This window comes from Leuresthes tenuis, unplaced genomic scaffold (genome assembly GCF_036924035.1).
Source record: "Leuresthes tenuis unplaced genomic scaffold, fLeuTen1.0.hap1 SCAF_17, whole genome shotgun sequence".
Lineage (NCBI taxonomy): Eukaryota > Metazoa > Chordata > Actinopteri > Atheriniformes > Atherinopsidae > Leuresthes > Leuresthes tenuis.
Window position 1 is genome coordinate 31,224,695 of NW_027325371.1, and position 26,581 is coordinate 31,251,275.

Sequence of the window (26,581 nt, forward strand, 5' to 3'; positions counted from 1 at the left end):
AGGAAGAGAAAAGGGGAGAAGGCGGCTGCAATAAAACAAATTTCGACGGGTGTGCGTCTTGCGGGTCGCTGTGGACACCGTGAGTATTGAGGAAGGAAGGGGACTGCATGGGGAAGCCACACTTCTTCTTCCTGTTCTTCCACGCCGCTGTGCCGCTTTGCCCGCATCCCTCTCTGTGAATCATAGGCTATTTTAACATCGTGGTAAATATGGCCCATACTACTCATCTTTCGCCGTGTTTTCTCATGGTGCATGCTGCCGTCGTGTTGTTTACACATCACCCCACACTCATCATCATCAGCCACTGTTTATAGGTTGAAGCAATGTAACCGCGTCGCCTGCACAGCAGAGAGAGGGCAGCGATGAAATGTTAGCCGATGGCTGTTTATATCTTAAGGAGCACTTGTATATTCTACTCCATTTTTCTCCCATCACCTCCTGTCTGCCTCTGCATCTCTCTCTATCTACCTGACTCTGTCCATCCCTCTCTCTCCCCTCTCCCACTCCCTCTCTACTTGTTTCTCTCAACCAGCTACTTCTGTTGATTTATAGTGAGGTAGGGTGTCAGCGTGCGGCCGCCGCTGCTATTGTGTGTTTGTGAGAGAGTGCTGTTGTGTATGGCACTGTCCGCGATAAATCATTCTGTGTTCCAACACTGTGAGAAGACGGTGGGGAAAATGACGGTCGATGGACCGATGATACACCAGGCGGAGGGAGAAGAGGGAGAGGAGGAAGAGATCGTGCCATGACCGCCGGTGGCTCCTCTTACCACTACCCTATGTTCCAGTTCTGCTATCACTGTCTTGCTCTTGTTCTCTTCCTTCTCTGCCATCACTTACGCCTCTTAGCTGTTTTTTGCACTTAATTATTACTCGGGGCGTTTTCCTTTTTTCTACGTCAGTGTGACAGTAGCTGGCAGTAACTATTGGTTTTGAATTACTACAGCGACCAATTAAAGGGAGATTTGTTTAAATATGGCACTCTGGGAACACCTTAGCCTCCCTGAATTCTCATAAAAAGGATGCGCTGGTGAAGAAAAACTCAATTATTTAGCCAAGAGGAGTGACTGAGCCCCAGCAACCCATCCAGGAATGCCAGGCCAAAGATGTAAATTATACCGATTAACGTTCACTGATTCTCTGGCACAGTTAGGTCCCTGGTTAGTCCAGGTTGGCAAATCTGGAAAGATTCAGCTTGGTTTGACTTTTTTATTACAGCTGAAGTTCTTGTCATGTCATACCTCACATGATCTCTGCAGTTGGTCATTTTACTTCTTTTGGCGCCATGCACTTGAGTTTTTGTTCATGAAAACAGACGGATTCTGAGTTGATCTTTAAAGTAATTTGTCATACCTATACATATTTTCCAAGTGTGTTTCTTTTAAATGCGTACTGAATTTGAGGTGGTCACAGTTATCCACATCAGCACTCGGTATCTCAGTATCTTTTGCTAAAATCATTTGCCGTGAATTGGAGCGTCTTTTGTTGGAGAGATGGGAGTGCGAAACAGAACAGGAGACAGTATAATAATTTACATTTATTTCATACAAACAACACTGGCTTGCAAAACAGTTTTACATTTAGTAATTATTTAATTATATAATCAATATGAGTAGTGGCAGTAATAGAATCAAATGCAAACAATCAATGGGTGGATGGATCACTTTACAGTTAGAACTCTCAGTTAGAATTTCCGCATTTTATCCCTGTCTGTCTCCCAACTCATCCATGGCTCTCAGTGTAAACCTTTGTCTAACCAAATTAGAGCCACCCTTCGTCTACCCATCACATAATGATAACAAGAGCAGCAAGAGGCAGAGCTTCTGTATTCCTGCTGTCCCGCTGCCATGTCAAAAACAATATTTCGTCTAATTTCTGTGGATGTGCAGAGGAGGGGGTGGGGTTGTTTACGTGATTCCATTCCTCCCTTTTCTTCCCTTTTTGAAAAGAAAATTGATTCTACGTTTCTGTGGATAGCTCCTTTTCATATTTAGTTTGAGAGACAAAGATGCAGCGGTATTATATTTCAAAATGCCACTCAGCCCAGCTGCTTCGGATAAAGAATCTTGAGCACTTCCATCTGCACATCTGTTAAAAAATGTCAAGTTTCAAACACTCCTGTATTTCAATCGTCCAAACAAGGAAAGCAGGGAACACGTTGGCTATCTTACCTTATCATTGGCACGTGTCTACCACTAGGAATGTTTTGTCTGGCAGATAGCTGCAGATCAAACAGAGCTGAAATAGTTCAAATGTCTGAAAGGGTGTAAGGATATTACCTTCCACCCAGCCTGACTTCTGTTCTAGTGTCCATGTTGCTTCCTGCAGAATGAATATTTCCCTTCGTCTGAGGCCTCGATGCACTCACTTCCCACTAGCTCTGAAATTCTGCTCACATGAATACAAGTCTGCCTCTGGGTACGCGCTGTGGCACTCGTTACTGTGCGCTTGCGAAACAAAAAGCATCACTGCATTGCTGTGTATATTTTGGAATCAAAAATGAACCTGCTGAGAGTCAATGGCAAAACGATCAACTCTTTGTGAGCCCAGCTGAAAAGGGAAATACTGTATCCTTCATATTCATCATTTATAACAGCACTTAGAATTTTGTTACGTTACCATTTAAATATATGTGCCGTGATATCCGCATATCTAAGCTTTAATTTAAAATATAGCCAGCATCTCGCATATACAATATCATTCACATCAGAACCATGTGTGTGTGTGTGTGTGTTTTCGCGTTGAAAAGGGGCACTGCAGCACGTGTTTTGCTTTTATTGTTTGCTTTTTATGGCGCAAGTCCTTCAGAGCCGAGGTCAGAGCGTGTGAAGCTTTTTTTCTGTGGCGCTTATAGATGTAATATAAATAGATTAAATATGAAAGAGCAAAATGTACGTTTGCAGCTACCGTTTGATTCCAAATGGTCAAAGACAAGGTTTGTACGTGGGAGTAGAGGCGCGCGCATCTGACAGACAGGCATGAAAACAAGCAGACACTCGGACAAGACTTTAAACAAGGCTTATCTTCCCACTCGCTGCTAAGAGCGGCAGCCACATTCTTTGTTTCACTGTTATTTTCCCCCACAAAGAAGATCTAAACCGCACTGAGGGGTCACTTCAGGAAGTAAAGAACATGTTCTCATTTAATTTCTAAATTCATTTGCATTATGAAATCCTCTCTGTTTAAGTTCGAAGTAGACCCAGAGGTATAATTCTTTAATCATTATACAAGGCAAACTCAAAAGAAAACCGACACTGAAAACACGTGTGGAGATACGTCAAAAACGGGAGAAAGAAAAGTGATTTCAAATTTAGAAAATAACTTTTGTCATATAAAGAAATATGTTGTCAAATATTTTCATTCAAGATGCTTAAAGCAGATTTTGTATAGTTCAGCCATAAGCAAAAGTTCACCAGATGAGAGAGAAGAGGAGGCAAAAGTTGCGTTTTATGGAAATAAATCCAAAATCGAAAGACTGAAAGAAACGATAAAACTGTGATAGAACATTTGGACTTTTCACTGGAACTTATTGGCAAAACCAGTCTCAATCAAAAATGAAATTTATTAAAATTTTCAAAATCGGCAGCAATTTGTTTGGAGCAGAGGTGTTTTAGAGACAGATGAACATCGCTCGCTCTCATACATACAAATACACACAAATGTTGCATCGGTACAGAGGAGCGAAAGATTTCAGTGTGGGAAAAGTCCACTGATGCTGACAGAACATTATTATTATTATTAGCATTGTTATCTCTCTTACAGGCTGCGGATATCCAGCTCGTGCTCCATTGCGCCAATCCACTTCCCTGACTCGTTCTTGCTCGGAGATGAAAACGCGTTCGGACATTGATCAATAGGAAGCTTCTTGCTAATTTATAATCGTCTTGTCGACGCAATGATTCAAAGCTCCGGAGAAATGAACGACTGAGACGGAACCAAGAGACCGTGAGGAATATTTTTTTCTGTGTTTCAGCACAAGCCAGGAGCAACATGAGGTGGAAAAAAAGATCAGGTTCGCTCTCTTGCTCTTTCTCTCCTTCTTCTGCCACCCTCTTCTTTGCTTTACGTCCCTCACACACACCTGCACGTGTGTGTGCGTGTCTACCTGCGTGGGTAGTTAGTACAAATACACACAAATGTTGCATGTTTAAAAAGGAAAAAAAGTTCTATGATGATGAGCTGCACGCCCGTACCAGTGTGTGGTGGTTCAAAAATATCCAAATATTTCATTTCTGTAAAACACCGTCAGGCTCCATTCAGTTCCTTCAGTCTTTATTGAATCCTGTGCTGATGTTCTATCATATCTGAACACATCCTGAAGCGGTTAGAGTTCACACCCACATATCTGCTCTGAACACAGAAACAGTTGAGTTGCATTGGTTCTATTCGTGTTTGCGTTAGATGCATGACGCCGAAACTCCTCGGTTAGGTCTGCTTCGGTTTGGAATAATGTAAAGTTTTGATAAAATAATTTCACAGTTCGTAATTAATCCAAATGTAACAGGCCTGGAAGCGATATATAACCATTGAATGTGTGCGGGAAAATAAGCTTATTTCAGCAGACGCAGTTTTCTGTGCGGGTCAAATCACAGCACAACTTCTGCTCCTCGTTTTCTCTCAATCTCCTTGTCCTTCCTCTACTCTGATCGCGCTCAGTTTGACGCCATGTAATGGCCAACATCTGGCCCTCGAACAGGCAGATCATGCTGAGCCTCGCAAGTCCATCCGCACAACCCAATTCCACCACCAGAACCATCTGTCCTAACCTGCTCTCTAGCCTCTTGTGGCCTCTGCAGCTCCAGGTCCACAGCCCGGTTCAGGAACAGTTCACGCTCTCGATCAGCCTGTGGTGTAGCCGGGACAAACCTACGAGCTAAAGGTCCAAGCAGTGAAAGAAGTAAAATTGTCTATATAGTAGTCTATTCATCTGTAAATAGACTGTAAAAACCTGTAAAGGTTACAGGACACCAAGGTAGCTCACGACTTGTAGCAACGTGACAACGGCGTGAGTTTGAACCAAAAAGGCGATAGCCAAAGAGGAAGATAAAGAGAGCAACCAGGAGTGCAGCTCCACTCATCCGGTGTAGAGAATATCAAACAGGAGCAAAAAGCAAGGGGCAGAGAAGCTTAGGTCGGGCAGTACAGCCCCGCATAATCCAGAAAGGATTTTGTCGCTTTATTTTAAAATCTAACTGTACTGAAGGCCCATCTGGACCCGTTCTGCACCGAACCTTACCGTTTGTGTCAGTAAAGACAGTAAGTTAGGGACTGCTTGTTAGAAAACTAAAGCGCGAGCTCCGACCGTGGTGCTGGCCACGCAAGAAACAGGACCCATATGGGCTAAATTTTCAGCACAGGCCGAGGGGGTGGGGGAAGAGCGCGTACAGGCGGTGTTTTTTTTTTTTTTTTTTTTTTTTGGGGGGGGGGTAAAGTAGTAGTTTACGACGAGCTCCAGACCGAGCAGTCCCCGTCAGATTGTGTGCTGTAGATTGGCTTGATTGTTGGTGATTTATAGCGAGCCTGGAAAGTTTTATCACTTTTCCCAAACACTTGACGTCTCTTTCAAGATTTATTACACAGAGGTGTTGTAATGGGTGTGCCAGTGTTAAACTAGCAGGCAGTAGTGGAGCTGAAAATGCGATAAATCGTGAGGAAAAACAAACAAACAACAACACCAAAAAAGTCTCGGACGACTGCACCGAATTATGCACAGGCGTGCAAAGTCCGTCCAGGGTGAGGCGGGAGTCATCTGGTCATCGTAACTGCAGCGCATGTGTCCATCCGTGTCCAAAATTTACTTCATCCAGGAGCTGAAAAGAAAAACCAAGAGAAGATCCAGCAGGACAGGCGCGCAGACACAGAGCAGGTAGGTCTGCCGGGATACTGCTCACTCGCTGCTCCATCCTCTGCTCCGTCGCACCAGATGTCACAAACTCTTTCTGTGTGCATATGGTCTGTCTCATCCATGGGGTGCAAAGCTCTTTGGCATTTTTTTTCTTGGTGTGAGTGTATCTGTGAAGCAGTCCCCCACCACCCCTCTCTCTCTCGCGCGCGCGCGCTCTGATCCCTTTCCTTTCTTATTTGAAAGGTTTACCTGCAGCAGGAAGAAACGTTCGGACGGAGAGCTGTTGTGGTATGCATGTGTTAAAGAGACTCAAAGAGTTGCAGAGAATAGGGAACTGATGAAGTCTGAAAAGAGAAGATGCATGTTTGCCATGCTGTGATTTATGACGGTGTGAAAAGATTGCTTACTCAAGAAGCCACCCCCTCTTTTTTCTGTGTCCCTTGTCATGTCCTCCCCTGCCCCCAACTCACAAGAAATGGACACATGGTTATAAAAAGAAAAACAAAGTCTTACTATTTTTGTGAAAAGTTGTTGTATGTTACAGGACAAATGCGACTATGACAGAAGCATTACAAAGTCAGTATTAGTCAGTGATTATCCACCTGAAATGTGAATGCTGTGTAAGGTTTTCATCAGGATAGATACAGCATCTGGTCAGTTTAATCAGAGATCTGTTGGACCACCACATGGTAAAGATAGCAATATCACTCAATTGTTTATGGGCAGGAGTAGGAAAATGAATTTTAAAACAACAAAATACACATTAAATGTAGTTTTACCACTTAGCAATGCTTCTAAGCTTATTTTCATGTAGCAGCATGTATCACTGCAGCTGAACAACAACAACAACAAAAACTATGATTTTTGTTAATTGTAAAAACGGTAAGAAGAGTTTATAAGTATTTCTTTAACAAGCCACGAGTCATCCCATATGGAAAATTAACCATTGTTATCTCCTAATGTTTTCTGTCATTTTAAGAGTTACAGAGGATTGAATCTTATGGCTGGGACATTATTTTAGAAATGCTGAGCTCCCAACTTCTGAATGCAATCAATAAGACAAAGGTTGCTTTATTTTTGTTCTTTTTGAAAGCATGTTGCAGCTCAAGCAAGTAGTTTATATGTCATGGATGATCACAGACCTGTTAAAGATGACAAAGTGTTTTTTCTTAAGTTAATGTTGAAAAATGAAACGTTGTAATGATGACACAAGGGAAGGGCAACAGTTTGTATGCTTATCTTTAACCAAACTTGTTTAATCAGCGTGATCAACATGATATTCTTTCCATAACTGTAAATCAGAAAATCTGAAATCTAAGTAAAACTTCAAATTACAGGTCAGTTATTGGTTACTGTATGTATTTTAACACTTTATTTCCACTTAATATGACTTATAACTGTTTTCTAAATTCCCCCATATGCCACAAAACCTGTCCACGATGTTAGCTCTAAACGTGTCTGAGTCGAAAACAGCTTTCAACGTGTCCAAACCTAAAACTACTATTACAGTCAAGCAAGACTGACTTTTCAGATGGTAGCATGCCAAAGAGCGTTAAGAAGAGCTCCCTGATGTGCGTTGTATGTCATCAGAAGTAAGGACTGGCTCTTCAGGCAGCTTACTTGACCTTGGTGGTTTTTGCTCAATGCTGAATAGAGACCTACAGAGTCTGAAAAACCCACAATAACACCAACACAGATGTAATCTAATTGATTTTTGATACATCACTGACAAACTAAGGACAAAACACAGTTAGAGTAAAATAGTGGGGGCATGCCCACCTAACACTGTTGCACTGTGTGATGGCTGACAGCTCTGACTAAAATCCATACAGCTTCTTTCTTCTGTTGTAACAAACTTAATAGTAGGACTGTTTGCTGCTAGGCCTGATTACAATTACAATCACTGCTTTCTTTTCCTGATCCATGTGTCATAAGAGGAATATGTTGTTCGGATAATGATATGGGCCTGTTGTAGTGGTGCAGATGGTTCAACACAGCATTATGGCTTTGACAAGCTCTCCAGTGTCAACCTTGGAAAATCCATTTGAAGCAACAAGCTTATGTTTCTGAATAGACTGACAGGGCAAAGCACAAGTTATTTTCTTTAGTCAACAGGCAGCTATGTCAAAATTTAACATGGCCTCTTTTATGATGAAATATTTTATCATTCCATGTTCCTAATCAGTGATAAAATACTTGAAAAAACATAGTTAAACAGATCACCTAACCTTTAAAATCACTCTGCACAAATCCCTGAATACAAACTGAGACTTTCAATGTAGATATACTTAAAAATCCATGAATAAATAGACACCATACTATACAGAGTAAATGCAGCCTACAGATCGGTTAGTGGATTTCTTCCATTTGAGCACATGCCTCTCTCTCTCACGTGCACGTACACAGCATGTACAGCAACCCTGTTGATCCACTGCCTGACACATTTGGTGAGCTTGGCACTTTTTGTGGTTCAGGAGCAGAAAGGACAATTTGACCCCTGTTCCAGACCCCTCCATCACCCCACACCACCCCTCTCTTTCTTTTCTCTCTCTCTCTCTCTCTCTCTCTCTATCTGTTTTCTGATGTCAGGGTTTCCTTTGAGTTTGTGGTCAAAGATTAGCATCTCTGATAAAGATTAACCCAGTGTTAAGTGAAGGAGCTGATGGAATGAGTTTCTCCTTTAGGGCTGTTTTTACCTAAGGGTGAACTCTTGGGGAACATGAGTGATCCTACATTCAGGAACACAGAGGCATAAGAGATCATATGTGACAACATAAAAAACACAGGCAGAGTGCAATACCTCCCTGATTATTATTACATAATATTATGTTGTGGATGAACAGATTGAAAGCAGAGGAGTGAGAAGAATTTATTTGATGTAGATTTTTCCATTTCTATTTGTATTTCTCGGCACACAGAAGTTGATAGATGTACAAGTCTAAGAAGAAGTAAGACTTTTCAAACATGACTGTACACAGCCACTGAGGTTATGTATTTTGGACTGCTTGTGAAATGAATAGCCCATAATGGGACAAGCAGCTCCATGTTTGTTATGAAAGTTGATTGATGCCACAAGTCTTCCTGGTTAAAGAACAACACCCAGTAATGAAAATATAGAAATTCATTGGTTTCTGTATGTAGATTTGAAAGAGCTGTCCATGTTTCCTGGTTGATCAAATTAAAGATGCAGCTGCTGCACAGAAAAAAAAAACTTCAGATTGATTATAACTTTGAAATGTTCTGTGTATTTTTAAAACTAACTGAAAGCAGAACATGGGAAATAAAGTGAGCAGTTAAAGCAAATCAGATGAAAATGTTTGGTGTATGCCCCTCCCTCTGGTTTCAGTCTATAGTGCATATCTGGCCCCTAAAAATCAGTGTTGAAATGTGTGTGTCACCGCCTCAAACAGGGAAAGGGGGATGAAATGTGTTGCAGTGCTATCTTTGTCTTCACTTGGCTACTTGGGGCGGCTGTGTATGTGCTGGTGATGATGATGACTTCAAAGAACAAAAATCCTGCTTTTCAGAACTTCTTTTTTTAGATAATAGAGATATTTGGAAAGCCTTACAGTGATGGTAGTGGGAGGTGTGGTGGGCCTTAAACATAAAACTAACTAGATTTATACCAAAGTACCAAAAGTGTCCCGTCTGCAGAGTGAAAATGCCCTGTGATATCAGATTGGCTCAAGAAATGCTACTGACAGGTAAACTGACACAGAAACAAGAAGTTATGTCGATGAGAAAAGAAGACATAACTCCTCTGTTGTAACCTGCCCATCTCTGCTTCTCATTGGTCAGTAATAGTTCCCCTCATAGGATGAATGAGGCGGTTAGGTTCAGGCATTAGTACTGATGCATACTCAATTCATGCCAAGCAGCATCGAATATACGACAATCTGATAATAATACTGGTCAACTTAATATAGTGAAGCAGTCTTACATGTTATTATTCATAACACAGGGTACTTATCCTTTGTTGGAAAGACTGCTTTAAAAAGTCAAGCTGTAAATTGAGAGTATGCCGTCCTCTCTGAGCACCACTGGGTCTTTGTGTGAGACACAGAGCGAGGCCGGTGATGGCACCACAAAGCCAAGTATGGAAAAAAGGAAAGAAAAATCTTTCATGTCAGGACGCTTCCACTCCAGCAGTCTCCTCAGTGATGAACATTTCACCTCCCTGATATAAAACAATCTCACTGATAAAGCACTCATTTGCACTATTTTTGCCAACACGGCGAACAGAGTTTTGTTGCGTCCATCCTCACGAGGAATATTTTGCTCCCGCGTAGCTGTTTTCAAACTATTTTTCATATTCAACCTGAGATGCATGCTGTTTTTTTCCGTCCTGAGGAGCTGAAATCACCCCTTTCCCCGCCATTCTTAACACGTGACTCATCAGCAGATCTGGGGATTCTGGAGGTGGCCACCTCTGGGGCTATTAGAGATTATTATCTTTTTTAATCTTTTTCTACGAAGATTCAAAGATTTTTTTTATTGTCAACTCAATATATGGAGGATAGTCAAAATGCTGTTTCCCTCTCACCTTGGAAATAAAAAGAAGAAGAAGAAGAAAATATCAGTTATAAAAAGTAAATATCAGACCTATGTACAACATGGCAGTAGTGGTAACGGAAAGAGAGGAGGTGCAAAATAGAGCAGCTCGTGTAGGCCAGTTTGCTAAGATAGTCGGTCCGTGCATCACCTTATTTCTGGCCAACTTAGTAAATTCCTGCTTAACCATCCGGAGATACCGGATACCGCCTATGCTGCCACGAGGATGAACCGCTGTGAGAGACATGCGTGAGTACGCGCACCTGTATATATGTGTGTGTAATGCTGATGCGATATGTTGGCTATCGATGAAAGAAACAACTGCTTGCTTTGTGGGACTTGAGCAGCAACTCTTGTCATTTTGAAGTCTTTAGTAATAAGTGTAAAATGCTTATTTTCAAGTCATTTCAAAGTTTTTAGACTGGGCTTTAAATATTATCTGCTTCTCCATTATAAAATGAATCGATTATCTCAGTGAATGTTCAATTTCCTACTCTAAATGCGAGGGCCTGTTTTTCTTCTTTTTGCGGAGACTAGTGTGAATGCGCTTATTTATTTGATCTACATTTTTAGGATGGGTGCGTATAGAAATATCCTACTGTGGTTTAACTTTAATCCGTTTTCCAGTGCCACCAGTACCAGCACTGAAAGCTATGCAACAATTTTCCAAAATACTGCTTCAAAGTAATTGTGGATAAATTTGCAATGTTTGCGTTTCTTTGCGTGTCGCCTATCACGAGATTTATGTGCACTAAAGAATGTTCCACCTGCACACAACACGAAAACAGAAAATTCCAGTCGGCTCGGCCTACTGGAGAAAAGAAAAACAAACTATGGAACATTGTGAGGATAATTGGATGGGCAATATGATTTCCAGATACGATCAATAGCATCTCATGTCACTCCCACCCAACCTTCATCCTTCCCTCTGCTGCGTTTTGCTTTTACCCCGGGAATGATTTAAGGCCAGCAGTGCCAGAGAGTGGCTGCTCCACTCCCAAACGTTCGATTAGACTACGAGAGGTCGGTCTTCCGTATTGGATTTTACAGACCTTTTGATTGCATATCTGGTCGCTCTCTTGTCTTTTGGAAACTTTGCGGTTAGTCCCACTTTCTGACGTTATCCCTCCTGAGACTCTCCAGAGACAGACACTCGCGTTGGGAAAAATACTTTACGACTACGCATCTGCATTGTGATCCAATAACACCCTCACAGCCTCAAGCAGTAATGCAGCGATTATGAGCTGCCTTTGCTAGAAGTTGGATTTTATATTGAATTACACGAGGTCAGGCTTTTTAGGAAGTCATATATTTCGATAAAGAGGTTTGTGTTTATTTATTCCATGGTCACTTTTAATTTTTTGTCCACTTCCTCCTCATCCTTCTCCTTATCTTCGCTGTATTATTATTATTATTAGTATCTTTATCATTGAACTCTTACTTGGCGGTGTGAGGTAGTAATTTTGCTGCAGAAATCTTTCTGAGGTTTAGAGCATCTGTACGTCTGGGTAATTAAATGTCGTATAATGTAATAACATGTGGTGTGATCCAACCCGCTGGCACAGCTTAGAAGGAAACACAATCCGTTCATTATTTGATTATTCTATATTTGATAGAATTGTTTATTCCTTAAAACCGCAATGATTACACTAGTGCTGAATACCAAAAAACATTTTTCATCTCCAAGTAAAAAATAATTCACGAAGGATTGTACAGGCTATTGATGCAGCAAAACACATCGCGCGGACAGCAGAGTAGAACAGTAAAAGCTTGCGCGAGGTTTTGAGAAGCCGCAGTCAGAGGAAATTCCTTTGTGTCATTCTTAGTGAGCTGCACTTCTGAAATCCCAGTGGGAAGAAACAAAGACCAGAGTGAAAAAGGACAGAATATTTCCACAGCTCTCATGGGCACTGAGTCGCAGTTGTGCAACCCTTAATCCGCGATTCACGAAGCACGCCGACGTGCGTCTGTCAGCCAACAGATAACTGCCATCCTTTGCTAGCGCTGGCTTGCTTTTACAAACACATTTGTACAATCCGCAGCGCTCATTTCTCCCACACAGGTCTCATTCCCACCATCGCTCAGCGGAGACAAAAAGAACAAAAAATGCTGATTAGTGATTTGGTTAATTAGTAATGAGAGTTTTCAGCTAAAGTTAGCAGATCCTTCATCCGTGTAAAGCCTGGCTTGAAAGAAAACTTGCAGACGGGCACATTTCAGGCTCCCTCCTTCCACCTACACGGAGCTCATCCTCTCATTTCAGCAGTCCACAGCAAATGCTATCTGTTTGAAAGTTTACACGCACACAAACACGCGCAGACACGCTGCTGGGTGCGAGCGAACTCATAAATCTTACGTAGCCATAAACGACAGGAGTAACGTCCTGAATAATAAAAACAGAGGGGAGTGGGAGAGAGAAAGCTGAGAAGAGACTCTGATCCTGAGGTATGAAAATGTCTCCTTGAGCTTTCACTCTCACCTTTCTGTCTGTCGTTCTTCTTTTTCTTTGCTTCTTTGTTACTTTGGTTGGTTGGTTTTTACTCACCTCACCAATTTCATATTTCCCCACACAATTTTACAGTATCCTCCTTTTCAATATAGCCACCTTTGATTTTCTATTTATCTATTTACTAGGAGAGGAAGAGCTGTTAAGGATTTTAAGAGAACAAAACAGAGAAAAATAACTCGGGGAAAAGAAAAGAAAAAGCACACGAGTAGCTTAATATTTCAACTTTTAGGAACAGTTTTAGTATTTACAAAGACAAAGAAGCTGTCCGACTAAATATTACTTAATAGGAACTAAATGAAAGTAAATAAAATTAGCCCAAGTTTAAAAATAATGATAATGCAAGCCCTCATGTACACGAACAGCATCTGAATGATAATTCTCTTCTGGGAGTGTTTATTCACTGTTTCAGGTTAAGATTTTGATTTGTTGTTATTTTATTTGAAATTTTGCCTAAACTGAAATATTTGATGAAGGTTATATGTGACCTGTTTCAAAATCAATGCATTCCTAAACTAATAGTACCAGGTGACCAAACAAGACTTAATAACCCTCGACTACTACTGAAAATAGCTAAAGTTGGTTTGTGTCTTATGAGCTAACATGATCACATCTGCTGTGTGAACTCAACCTTTTCGAAAGGTAAGCAGATATAGCCACAGTGAGATTTAGCCTCTACAACGTGAAATATCTTTGTTCAACGTGGACTTAGCCTCCTCAAAGTGTGCAGCAGAAAAAGTCTCAATTCAAAGAGTTTCTTTCGAACACATGTGGAAAAGTCACCTAAAATGCAGGCTTGTAGCAGAAGTGTGTGCGTGTTTCAGTATTGTTAGTTTAAATTGTGAGTGACGCTGATGTCTTTGATGAGCGAGTCACCGTGTCCGTGACTCAAGCCCCCTTACCCCGGCCTTTCCTTCCCTGTTAGCCTTATTGACACCCAAGCGCGTTCTCAACAGCATAATGAAACCTCTTGGGCAACCACCACCGCTGTCTATCACTGCCGCTCGTTAACCGCGTGGAATAAGCTCGCATGCTCCAGCCTTCCAGATGCACCAGTGAGGCGCAGGCACAGGCGCAAAACCGAGAGGAAGGCGCACACGACCCAGAGACTGGAAACGGAGAAACAGAAAAGTGGGGACCAAATGAAAATCCCCCAACATGAGCTGAGCTAACATTCTGTGGAGGACCTGTTTTTCACAGGTTCTGTTGCTGGTTGACTAAGTACTGACTGTCGGGTTGGTTGGCAGGCTGTGCGAGAGACAGAGGCTGAAGAGATACATTTGAGGCCATTGTTATCAGCTAAAAGCGGTGCAGGCAGAGCTGGTGCCGGGGCGGAGGGTGGAGGTGGAGGTGGAGGGGGGCGGGGGGCGCGAGCAGGCAGCAGGCAGGCTCCCGGTAAGCTCGTTCAGCTCTTGCGCTAGCTAGCCTGCCTAAAGCCTCCGCCAAGCCCGTCTATCCGTTGTGCCGGTGCGTCGAGCCTCCACCGACACATTGAATCCCCTCAGCTCTGTCATCAGTGAGCCGTTGATGCCACACGGCGTCCGGTCCGCGCAGCCCGGTCTGCTGCTGCTGCTGTGGCTCCAGGAGGTGTTGTGGTGGTCGCGAGCAGCTGTGCTAGTGTCGACACAGCACCGGGGAGCAGCGGGTCTGCGGAGAAGGGAGCAGGAAAACGGAACGGGAGAGAAAGGGAACTGAGAAATTATTCGTTGAATTATTTATTGTAATTATTGATCACCTCGTGAACGTGTGTGAGAACTGAAGCTATAATGCTGCGTTGCTGGATTCGAGCCGGACTGGACCGGGACTCCCGGTGCTAAGGAAGGTAAGGAACACCACAGGCAGGCAAACAGGCCCGGGCTAAAAACAAACAAACGGGAAACGTACAGGCCAGCAGTCCGTGTTTGTGAGCGCTGGGCTCAGTGATTTATGGGCCGTATGACTCCAATCCCGGTTCAAGAAGAGTTCACAATGCTTTAAGATGTAGGAGCCAGCTACAAGCAGCCCCCTTATCCGTCCTTTTCTTTTTGCTCCCCCTCTCATTTCTTGTTTTTCGTCGCCACTTCCTCACTAACAGCTACCTTTTTATTTACGAAGCGATGCTGCTCGATGATTTTTGGCTTATGGAAGAGCCACTCACTGTCCTGTTTTTCTGAAGACGGGCTCCTTTGTGATCATTTTGCCAACATGTGACATTTCTTTGATTTCTTCCTTAAATGTTTACTTTATATGATTTTAATAATTCATAGGCTCTGTAGTTTGGCGGTTTTAGCTTCTCTCCAGACCATGAACATCAGGCCAGTCTTTCTTGTTTCTGGACTCGCCTCAGCCTAATTGCCCTCCTTTTGTCTGTGTGCCTGTTAATGGGGTAAATAATAAACTGCGTTGAGTGTTCAAATTAATGGATCCCGTCTCTGACTCCCTGCCTGGATAGCTGTTCATGGCAGGCGCCATTTGTAATTTTATATCCCGGGATAAAACACAGACACTGGACACCCCCCCCCCCCCCCTCTCTCTCTCTCTCTCTTCCTCCTTGTGTGTGTTGTTTTCAGTTTGGTTGACTGTTTCTCACTCAGTAGCATATAAGTCAATTATTCGAGGAGGCGTCTAGTAAAGTTGGTGATTGTATTAAGCTGTAGCCTTACATGCCAAGGGCAGAGACACTACGTGTCGCGTTTAATGGCGAAACAGCGTTATGATTCAATAACATATTCCTCCCACACTCACTGCCACGGCCTCTCTCTCTCTCTCCCTTTCTCTTTCTCTCCTTGGGACTATTCCTCAGAGTAAATAATTAGGATTCCAGCTTGTCTACTAGAAAGATAAATGGCTGACATCTGTGACGTGCTGAGAACCGGAGCAAGGCTGCACTGTTAAGGGAAAAAAGAAAAGCCATGATAGGTCTAATTCTAAAAAGATTTAGAATAGAAATACAGCCCAACAATTCGCTACAACATTTGAATAGGTCTATGAAACAATTCTGAGGCGCAGTTTCTTTACGTTTTGTGTCATTTTATTTGTGGAACAAATATACATGCACGCCTACGGGTTCCGCTCACTAACAATAATTACACGTAGATGTTAGACTGCTTATTTCATGTCATCTGTAGGGCTTTGTATGCAGGCTGTGTTAATGCTGAAAACAAATAAGCTGTAACATAGAACAATGCGCCGTCGTTATTATCGCTTTTTGGGCTAATCTATTCTTATATTTTTTCCATCACAACGTGTCACGCTTTATTCATTTATCTACATTTATGTGACCACCGAACTATCTTACGTTTTCTCACAATATGAATAGAAATAATGGCTACATGATAAGCCATTTGCTTCCATTTTTGTTGCCATGTAAACTAAATAAATTATTATGAGCACTGGGTTGAAAAGCCGACAACTCTAAGGAGCTCAGTTTGTGTGTGATGGCCTCCGCTTCTTTCTTTAAGATGTTTTATCTCCGGAGAAGAAATGAATACCAGGTGTTCTCTCGCGCCTGACAAACCGGCCCTTAGCCGCCGCAGGCCTTCCCCACCAGAGAGCCATCATCCTCCCTTTTTTCTTTTTACCTTGAAAGGACCATGATCCATGTTAGAGCACTATGGTCGCAGTCTGGAGCTCGTGCAGCTTATTCAGGGAACTATTTATCTATCTGTGGCATGCTTTCTTTGTCTACAAGTATTTTGGGTTTTATTAATTATTTTGATTTCATTTATATAATGATTCCGAACCAAATAAACCTTAAAAACCCAAAAACTTCCGCTACCTCACAATTTTTAAAACGTGAAGAAGCGATAAAATGACTTAACATACCTCTTTATTTTTCATTTAACCATTCAGATTTAGAAACTTAGCAAACTTTTTTTAACACGTTTATTCAACAAATTTCTTCTGTAAATCAAATTAATCTATATTTAAAAAAAATAGCATGTCATCCAGCAGCAGTGATGAATTCCGCAGAAGTGCACGCTCCTGTGAATGGGGATGAGTGAGCTAACAGCTGAGCTGACAGAATACAGTAACTCACATGTGGAAGGCCAACAGGAGAGGAGGAGGTTGGCTGCCTATCAGTAAAAAAAGATGATATATTCTTCACAGTCACTGCTTCCATGAGACAACAAGATAATGCTCAGCTTGAATAACAGAGAGGGCACTGGCTCATCACAAACACAACACCATCACCTCTGAATACAGACAAGAATGTGGCATAAACATTCCAATTCATTCATTTTATTTTTCAATGTAGAGATCATCCACGACCATCTTTGAATTAAATGTTTAAAACAATGAATAATTAAATATTAATCAGTAAAAATATCTAAACCATTGGATCGCAATACTAAAATGTAATATTTCCAAGTTGTTTGGTTTCTAACAATTACTGTAAATTTTGAAATTGAATCCAGGAAACATTACTGTGAAAATGTTAAAAAAGAGTGTGTGTTTGTGTAGAGAGAGAGGGTACACAGTTTGCCCTCCTCGTGCCCCCTCCACAAGAGCATCTGCTGGCTGTGCACTGGTCTCAGAAGGAATGGGGGAGGGTAAAGTGATGAGGAGAGAAAAGCAGTGGTTTCTATTCATGTCATGGTGCCTTTCATTCTAGGAAGATGGATTTAAAGTCTTTCATTTATTTATTCTGTCTTTCCTAACCTTTTAGGTCAGATTGCAGGGGACCGTTGAAGAGGCATCATCACGTGACCCCTGATACCAAATGGTCTTCCGGCAGTGGTTTTCACTAAGGACAGGAGCAAAAAAAGACACGGCCACCTCTCTCAGAAATGCAGAAAACAACATACTACGACAACTCCTCAACGCTTTTTGGTGGCTACTCGTCCTACCAGGTGCAAGGGGCAGCAGCAGCAGCTGCAGCAGCCGCCACCAATGGCTTTGGGGGCTACAATGCCCCGGTTCCAGTGTCCCACCACCAGCCTACCTTCCAGGCGACAAACCATCTGGATGTGGAGTCATACCAGCGCTCTGCCTGCTCTTTACAGTCAATGGGCAGCAATGGTAACCACCACCAGCACCTAGCCAAGACCAAGGAGCTGAATGGCAGCTGCATGCAGCCCAGTCTGCCGCCTGAGCACCACCCTGCCTCCCAAGTGTCCCCTCCACTGCCTCCAACCCCAAGCAATGGTAATGCCACAGCTCAGCAGCCGGGAGGCAGTACTAGGTCATCTGCAGTCTCTAAATCAGACCCCAATAAGTCATCTAATTCTTCCTCCTCCACATCATCTTCCACATCGTCTTCCTCTTCACTGCCGCCCAACCCAACACTGGCTAAGCAGATCTTTCCCTGGATGAAGGAATCTCGGCAAACAACCAAGCAGAAAAACTGTTCACCCAGCAACAACTCTGGCAACGGTGTGTTACAATAGATTACACCTCTTTGGATCTCTATCTGCCTTTCACTTCCCCCACAAAAAGTTCCATAACAACAATGCAATCTTATTTTTTTCTCTTTTCTTTCCTCTTCTTCTTCCTTCCTTCATTAATTAATTCCTTCATTTGAGGGACACAATTAATGGAAGAAATTTTATAGTGGAATAAGGAAAGATAAGGGAATTTTCCTCCCTTGTCTTTGTTTGTATTATTCTGCTTTCTTCCCACCCCAACCACATCCCTCTTTCCACACCTTTCTTATCAACATTTTATTTCCAGGCTCAGATTCTTAAAGGATAAAATATGTTTTGGTTAATGTTTAGGCTAATATAGCACAATATATTTCATACAGGGATGAGAATAGGTGCTGTTTGTTTTATTATGTGTTCTTACATTGTATATCTACATATTTTACATATATTATCAGTTCTATCTGTCGGTTTACTGTAGTCAAAGGTTAGGTGGCTGGTAAAGCATGTTGTTTTGAATACAGAAAAGTAATTACCAAAAATCATAACGGTTTCTGCCTCACATTCTCGCACTTGTTATATGACTTGAGTCATTTGACCAAAGGCCATCAAAACAGCAAACTTTTAAATCCCTAGCCTTGCAGTAAAACATGTTAAATGTCAATGGTAAAACCATCTGAGAAATATTAAAACTGTGATGACTGGTCAAGAATAAATATGTGCACACACATACAAACACATAAAGATATATATATATATATAAGTAAGTATAACCAATATGTAAACTCTAACGATGGTGTAAAAAGATGGTTGTGCAAAAAGTTATTTTTTTGCTCCAACCATGGTTGTTTTCCTACCCAAGTACTTTGACGTCTGTTCCTAAACAAGTGATTTCTTCTCAAAAGTCTACCAGAAAGTGACAACATTTTCTTATACGTTGTGTTTACATGTAACCAAGGCAACCTGTAACATGGCATCCATGAAGATGAAAGTCAGCTCGTAGAAATAATGGATATTAGTTCTAACTGTAATCAAAAATATTACTTCATTAACTCAACCATGAAGTGACAAAAGTATTTTAGTGAAACGTCACTGTATCATATCGTGTTATTGACAGAAGGAATTTTGAGCTGGATCTCTTGTCACACATGTGTCTGTGGTTGAAAAGCTCAGCTTTGAACAGGACACTGGATCCCAACATCCCTCCACTCACACTTTAAGTTGAATTCATTGTGCTGAAAAGATGTCAAACAGTTCCACAATGAAAAAGATAAAGAAAAGAAAGAAAGAAGAGATTAATTCGACAGATAGTTTTTCCTGTACTTTGATGATATTGTTACTGTAAATTCTTTTGACCAAGATACTAATATTATAAATGTGATAGATACCAGCGCTACAAAATTAAATACAGATTAATAGACACAATAAATCAGGAATGTAAATGTATTCATGTGTGTTAAGTACACATCTAGAGCCAGGTTGTGCAGAGACATAGTTCACAAAACATTAAAACAGAAATCACAGATTCTTATTGATGTCTACCAAGAAAAAATGTGTTTAAGATAAACATGTTCTTTAATATCTGATTGCAATTTCATCACAGGTTCACGTCAGAATTAGGAGAAAATGAAGAAGGAGCAGGAATATTTTTAATGTTTACTCACAAATCAGTGTCACGTTTTAAATAAAAGAGCAGAGGTTGGGGTTCATACACAGCTTTCCAGGTTAATTGGATCTAACCTTGCTTTCATATCTTTGATAACTGTCAGTTAAGTCAGACAGAACACTACCTTTGAACCAAGTATGACAAACCTACCAGCAGCCTGCGTACCTTCCTTCATTCATATACTTTCTTCATCACTCCCACCTTGCCCATCCATCTCCTCTGCTTGCTCTGAAAGAGGTTTATCCTCTATATGGCCCCTTTCTCTCATCCCCATTTCACACCTCAAAGGAAAGGCTCTGTAAATAAGAACATATTAGCAGGATGAATTTTAATGTTATGTGCAATTGAAGATATTTTGTTTCCTAAAGAAATACAGAATGACAGATAGACATTTGAAACAGACATTATTAGCTATTGTGAACAAATATATAATGATAAATTTCAATTTTCTCTGATAATGCACTCAGAATGAGACAGAAGGATGAAATCATAATTGATAGCCATCAATCAGTAGGAAAGGATAAGATGTACGGTGATGATGTGTCTGATATTCCATTTTTAAATGTTTTCACTTGTCAAGAAAAGAGCTGAAAGGAGATAAGGCAGTTTATTGGTGTAGATTTGAGGTCATTTTTTGGATAAAATCAATGTTGTCTGAGACAGACAATCTCTTATCCCCCTCTGCTCATGTAAATAAACCTATAGAACACACAGTTACCTATAGAAAAATAAATATTTAAATACTACGTTTTTTCTGTGAACCCTGCTGCTTCAGTCTTAGTATGAGGACATTAAAAGCATGCTCAAAGGTTCATAGCAACATTCAACATTCATAACCAAGGAGCCTGATGGATATTTACATAGGTTACAGGGAGGCACTGTAATTCAGTATTTCATTTATCCTCTAAACAGATAAATGAGCAAGTAAAGAAAAACTTTTTGCAACAAGAATATCTGCTGCACAAAGTGAAGTTTACGCTTTACTACTTCTAAAGTTTTAATTTTTTTCATCTTTAACTGGTAATATCTTACACGGGTCACCAGACTCATCCCATCCATCACTAATACTCCTGTTTTTGAGAAAAAAATCTACGATCTACAATCATGCTGTAGCAAGTTGCTATTGAATGTTCTCACATAGTAAATCTTGATAGACTTAGAATGTATACCTCGTCACGTCAGTTCCATCTCCATGTAGACAAGAGGTAATAGCTGTAGAAAATGAGGTCCAAGTACAATTTCTGAGCTTTTTTTCTTAATGTAAAACGTCAATATTTTGCGAAGTGGACCAACATAGATATTGCAAATCCTGTCATGACAGTGGGACGATAGCATGTTATTAAGAAATTAACCAGTGGTGAGAACAACAGAAATAATACCCAAACTGAAATTACATGCAACCTAAATTATGACTCATAAAACTTTTAGATTACATTTAGCATCGTTACAATTGTTTTTTTTCATGTTGAAGTAAATGTGTGTGATGTTTGACATTTAGCATAATTTCTTTTCCTCAGGCAGTGTGTATCATTGTAGGACTGGTAAAGATGATATGATGACATACCAGTTAAGCTTGGCTATATTGGAGTTCAGTTAAAAAGGTTCCACTGATGTAACTGCCCAAGGGGCATGAAATTCACCACACACAAACAACAATTAATTCAAATCAAAGTATACTATTGTGAAAAAAGCTGTTTTAGAAAATAAGCATCATCATCACCTTTTTACCAAGAACGTGTGCCCCGGAAGTCTTCCTGCAGAAGTGTCTCTGAGACACTTCCCCGTTCTACCAGAAGTCAGTGTCACTATGATTTAAATTAGGTTGGCTGATTGAGGTTAGAGCAGTCCTATGCTACTGCTGCTGCTGTTGCTGTGGGGGTTTGTCTTTCCAGCCAAGATGCAATTTAGGTGTTCTCGGCCAGCACCAGGGCCTTTGCCTCTTAATAACTGCTTCTCTTATGAAGTGTTGACAACTAATATCAAGGGATGATCCAGACCTCCCACTGCTTTATTAAGAATCTGAATGCTTTCAATTTTCTTCAACATGTGGCCTTGTTGTATTGTATTACCTTTACCTCTCTATTCATTTTAAATTACTCATCAATTTACCTCTTTATTATTGTAGCTTCTTTTTCAATATGCACAACTTTCCCACTTTTTTGGAGTACTTTCATGTGCCTGATGATAGTTTTTTAAAATCTTTTTACCACTTACCCTTCTCCTTTTCTAAAATGTAATTTTTCTGTGTATTTCTCATACCAGCCTGTTCTCAGTCTAATGTTTTATCTCCTCCCCTCAGTATCAGGAGGAGCTGAGAGCGGTAGCAGTGGGGAGAAGAGTCCTACTGGAGGGTCAACAGCATCATCTAAGCGAGCTCGTACAGCGTACACCAGTGCCCAGCTAGTTGAGTTGGAGAAAGAATTCCATTTCAACCGGTACCTGTGCCGGCCCCGTCGTGTGGAGATGGCCAACCTGCTCAACTTGTCTGAACGCCAGATCAAAATCTGGTTCCAGAACAGACGCATGAAGTACAAAAAAGACCAGAAGTCCAAGGGCTTGAGCTCCAGCTCTGGAGGGCCATCTCCGACAGGCTCCCCTCCTCTGCCAATGCAGTCTTCTGCCAGCTTCCTGAACTCAATGCACCCGATGGGAGGCGGAGGAGGGGGCCCAGCCTATGACGCCCCTTCTCCACCATCCTTTGGAAAGATTCACCAAGGAGTGTCTTACTCTATGTCTACAGCTTATTCCAGTGTTTCCATGAAAGGCTGCCCTCCCCAGAAGTATGGTGCCCCAGATCCAGAATACGGTGATCACCATCCTCACCACAGCCTAGTACAGGCCAACAATGCAGGTTATGGGACTTCAACTAACATGCAGGCCAGTCCAGTCTATGTTGGGAGTGGCAGTTATGTGGAACCCATGCCTGGCTCAGGCCCCTCCATGTATGGGCTAAGCCACCTTGGCCCTACGCAACCCCACCACCAGACCATGGACTATAATGGCGCAGGACCCATGTCAGCTACCAACCAGCACCATGTGGGTGGAGGGGGCCCCCAGGTTCCCTGTGACCCACCCACACATCCGACTTACACTGAGCTGTCGGCACACCACACTTCAACTCAGGGCAGAATCCAAGAAGCACCCAAGCTCACTCATCTGTAGCAGGTTTGGAATAAAATGACAAAGACTACATGAACAAGTAACATGACATGACTCGCTAACAGACTAACTACTAAGCGGGGACTGTACTGCTGAAATGTGACAGAGGGTGTTTCAAAACAAGACAGACATAAGCCATCCAGTGGTTTGTTATATGTTCTATAGCCACAGAGAGCAAAAATTAGTGTTTAAAGTTTTCACTGCCCTCATAAGAACAGCATCACATCAGTTTGAGGCTAGAGCTTTCGTTGCTCCCTTCAAAATGCAGTTAAAGTTATTTGAAAAAGCTAAATAAGTGAAGAAAATCTCCAAAGTGTATTGCTTTGACAAGACTGTATCACAACCAACTGTTGAAGCCTTATATTCTCACAGAAAATGAAGACACACGTTTTTCAAAACCTTTTATTTAGAATTATTATTATATGAAGTCTGGGTGCACATTAAATACTGCTTCAATTTATAGTACATTATATGACATCTATCTTTCATTTAGTTTTCTTCGTGATTTTATGAAGGTTTTCAAGATTACATGAACCGTTTGAATTAGCATCCAAACTCTGAATGTGTTTTGTTGTCCCAGGGCAGAAAGGCATATTGTAGCCATGGAAGACAAGCTGTACAGTCAATCCCTTTACTGGGGACAATAAATGGCAGGAACCTTGTCCTGTGGTAGTGATGCTGAAACATGTCCTCCTACCGCAAACATTCCCATGTGGCATTTACTCATCTAAACAGATACAGCCCATAATTCCGGTTAAAAATGTGTGACCTTGAATGGTGACAGCAATGGCAGGTGAAGTGTTAAAAGTGGTGTCTTTGATGGTGATGGTCGTGTTGTAAAAAGAATATATTTAGCTCTACCCACGATTGTTCTACAGTAATGATATTGTTTAAACCCAAACAGGATGTGTTTGAGTAAAGTATTATTGACAAAACGTATCTTGGTCTCAATAACACTTCACTCAAAACTGTGTAATGTGACCAAATCTACAGCCACCATTGCACTGCTGTCAGTTTTTTATTACAGCACAAAGAAATTAAAAAAATGAAAGATAAATGTCACTATATTTAAGTCAGCCTACAGAATATTTGTACTATTCTTACTAACTAATTAATATCCACGTCTACAAAGATTTATAATGCATCAGGTATTTCGTAACAGCTTTTGTGCTGATGGAGCAAATTGCAACAGCAGAACAGCTAGTTTGTAGTACAAAAAAAAAAAAAAAAAAAAAAAAAGAAAAAAAAAAAAGCCCAGAGTGACCCTCTCAGAGACACTTTGGGATTTTAAATTGTTCTTTGATGGCAAAATCCCCCCATAAGACGCACATATAAACACAGCCTGCCTGATAGATGAAATAGTTGAGATTTTAATGGACAGTTAACGAGGTGGTTAGATTTATTATGCTGAATTCTCTCCCCCTGCAGGCAACACATGTTTTTGTCAGCAGAGCTGTGCTTTGGGGAGGGCTCTGCCTCTCCATCAGCTGGAATTAGAGGGAGAACAGAAATATATGGCTGGAGGTGGCAATAGCAATCTTCCTCTGTGCCCTCTGTTTCATGAAGCACATAAAAACCACTGGACGGCCTTCCTTTCTCTGTTTCTTTTTGCTTCCTGCAGTACCTGTCTCTGTCTGTCTTTACCAAATCATGACGCACTATATCCTGTCCACCCATCGAACACAAGCACATTCAATCCCACACACAATACCTGTGGTATTCATCTCTAGACACCCATTGATCACATCACTGTAACAGGGTTTAAGAAGATATAAGCTCAAAGGCTAAACAAGCTCACACTGACACATTACTTTATGACACGTACAGACATTATCACTCCTTTCAGTGACATTTATTTACATGTGGAGTATGCCAGCTGAAGGCATTCTGAAACATGTGTAAATGTAAGAGGACACGGGAGATTGTTTTTTAGTGTCTTAATTTTATTACATCCTCGGAACAGGGTATTTAAAAAGGGTGGAGAAAACTATTTATTTGTGTTTTTGGAAGTCATAGGCGAACCCCCCCCCCCTACACATTTTATATTGTTTTTTTTTTCACGTCTTGACTTTTAACTTGGAAACAGGGTATATATTTGAACAAAAATGCATGTTCCAGAAACGTGAGCACATGTGTACAGTATGTTTTTTAAAACAACAGGGTTTCTATGTTTAAATGGTCAGTAAGGGCATTTCAGTTAAACCCTTACAGACTGTCTCTCCCAATGTTCGCTACTTAGAAACAAGCTGTGAGTGGTTAATCCCCTCAAAAACTCACTGATATTCAGGAAGTAAATCCATGACGTTGTTTTTAAAAGTTCATATTATACACAAATGCTTTGTGTATCTGGACATCATTGTTGCACTTAGAGTTTACATTTTGATGGATGAAATGAAAAAAAATAATAGTAATGAAATCTTATTTTGAAGACGGAAGGCCTTCCAATCAAATCGTCTTTCGCCAATCTGTGTTCAAGTGAACATTCATAGATGAATATTTATTTGTTATAGCCAGTTTAAAAATACTTTCTGTTTTGTATTGATATTATTTATCCTTCATGTATTTATATTGAGGAAAAAAAACTGTACTTTTTTAGTATTTACCAGTTATGAAAGAAAAAAAAGCATTGTGTTTCCTCTTGTCCATTGTACTGAAGCTGCATATTTTAGTTACTGTTTTTTTAGGGGAAAATAAGTAGCTTTTATGTTACTATAATGACCCTTGTACATAAATGTCTCAGCTTTTAAGGAAAAAGGTCAACTGTTGGGACATCCATGCATAGTCCAAAAATAGGGACAAACTATTAGTTGGAGAAATGAACGTCTTTTTGAAAGAAAACAGTTTTTTCTTGTTATTTGTAGATTTTTTTTCTTTCATTGCTGAGAGAGTTGTATGTTAAACAATTCTTCAATAAAATGTTATGTTATTCAAATGAATAGTCATTTTTTACAACGAAACATAAGAGTATATAAGTTGGCTCATTGTGTTTTCCTAAATAATCACTAAAATACCATGACCCAAGTGACCCCCAAGTCATTTGAAAAAATGGTCTGTTTATTGGCCAATGAGAATCTGCAAGCCCAAAGTATCAATGCATCACACATACAACAACTTTCACCACTGGCTGTTGTTGAAAATACGATGGGCTCATTTAATGATGGATAAGTTAAGTCTAAATCATAAAACTTTTTACAGATACTTGATATATAAACAACAAAGTTCTTATTTTTTCTAAAAACCTGTCACAATATCAAGCAGTCAAAATCCCAGATGGGGTGTAACTTCCTTTAGATAGTGTCATGTTAAGACATGACCTGACACTGATGCTGGTGTTGAATGTTGAGTCGGTACCTGAGGCTTGACAATTACAACACCTGTCAGCACAATCTGAAAGTCAAATATGACATGTCAGAGGTAAAAAGAAAAAGCCCTTCTCATTTTGGAAAACTTCTGATCTGTTATTTGATGTTGCACAAACTAGTCAGAAGGAAGGAAATCCCTTCTGGGGCAGAC

General features: G+C 40.9%; 2 protein-coding genes across 4 annotated transcripts in view; both read left to right on the forward strand.

Moving 5' to 3' along the window:
• hoxb3a (homeobox B3a) lies at positions 1-26,000 on the forward strand. 3 transcript variants are annotated; one of them, XM_072368503.1, is made up of 3 exons: positions 1-79; positions 17,550-18,256; positions 22,209-26,000. In XM_072368503.1, exons 2-3 carry the CDS (start codon positions 17,671-17,673, stop codon positions 23,069-23,071), a joined length of 1,449 nt encoding a protein of 482 aa, XP_072224604.1. In that variant the 5' UTR covers positions 1-79; positions 17,550-17,670; the 3' UTR covers positions 23,072-26,000. The 3 variants fall into 3 exon arrangements, with proteins under 3 accessions (XP_072224604.1, XP_072224603.1, XP_072224602.1); XM_072368502.1 differs by lacking the exon at positions 1-79 and adding an exon at positions 14,266-14,723; XM_072368501.1 differs by lacking the exon at positions 1-79 and having other exon boundaries at positions 17,616-18,256; positions 22,209-23,074; positions 24,497-26,000.
• The window catches only part of hoxb4a (homeobox B4a), a 342,957-nt gene that overhangs the window by 12,749 nt on the left and 303,627 nt on the right, over positions 1-26,581 (forward strand). The gene's annotated exons all lie outside the window — the stretch shown is intronic.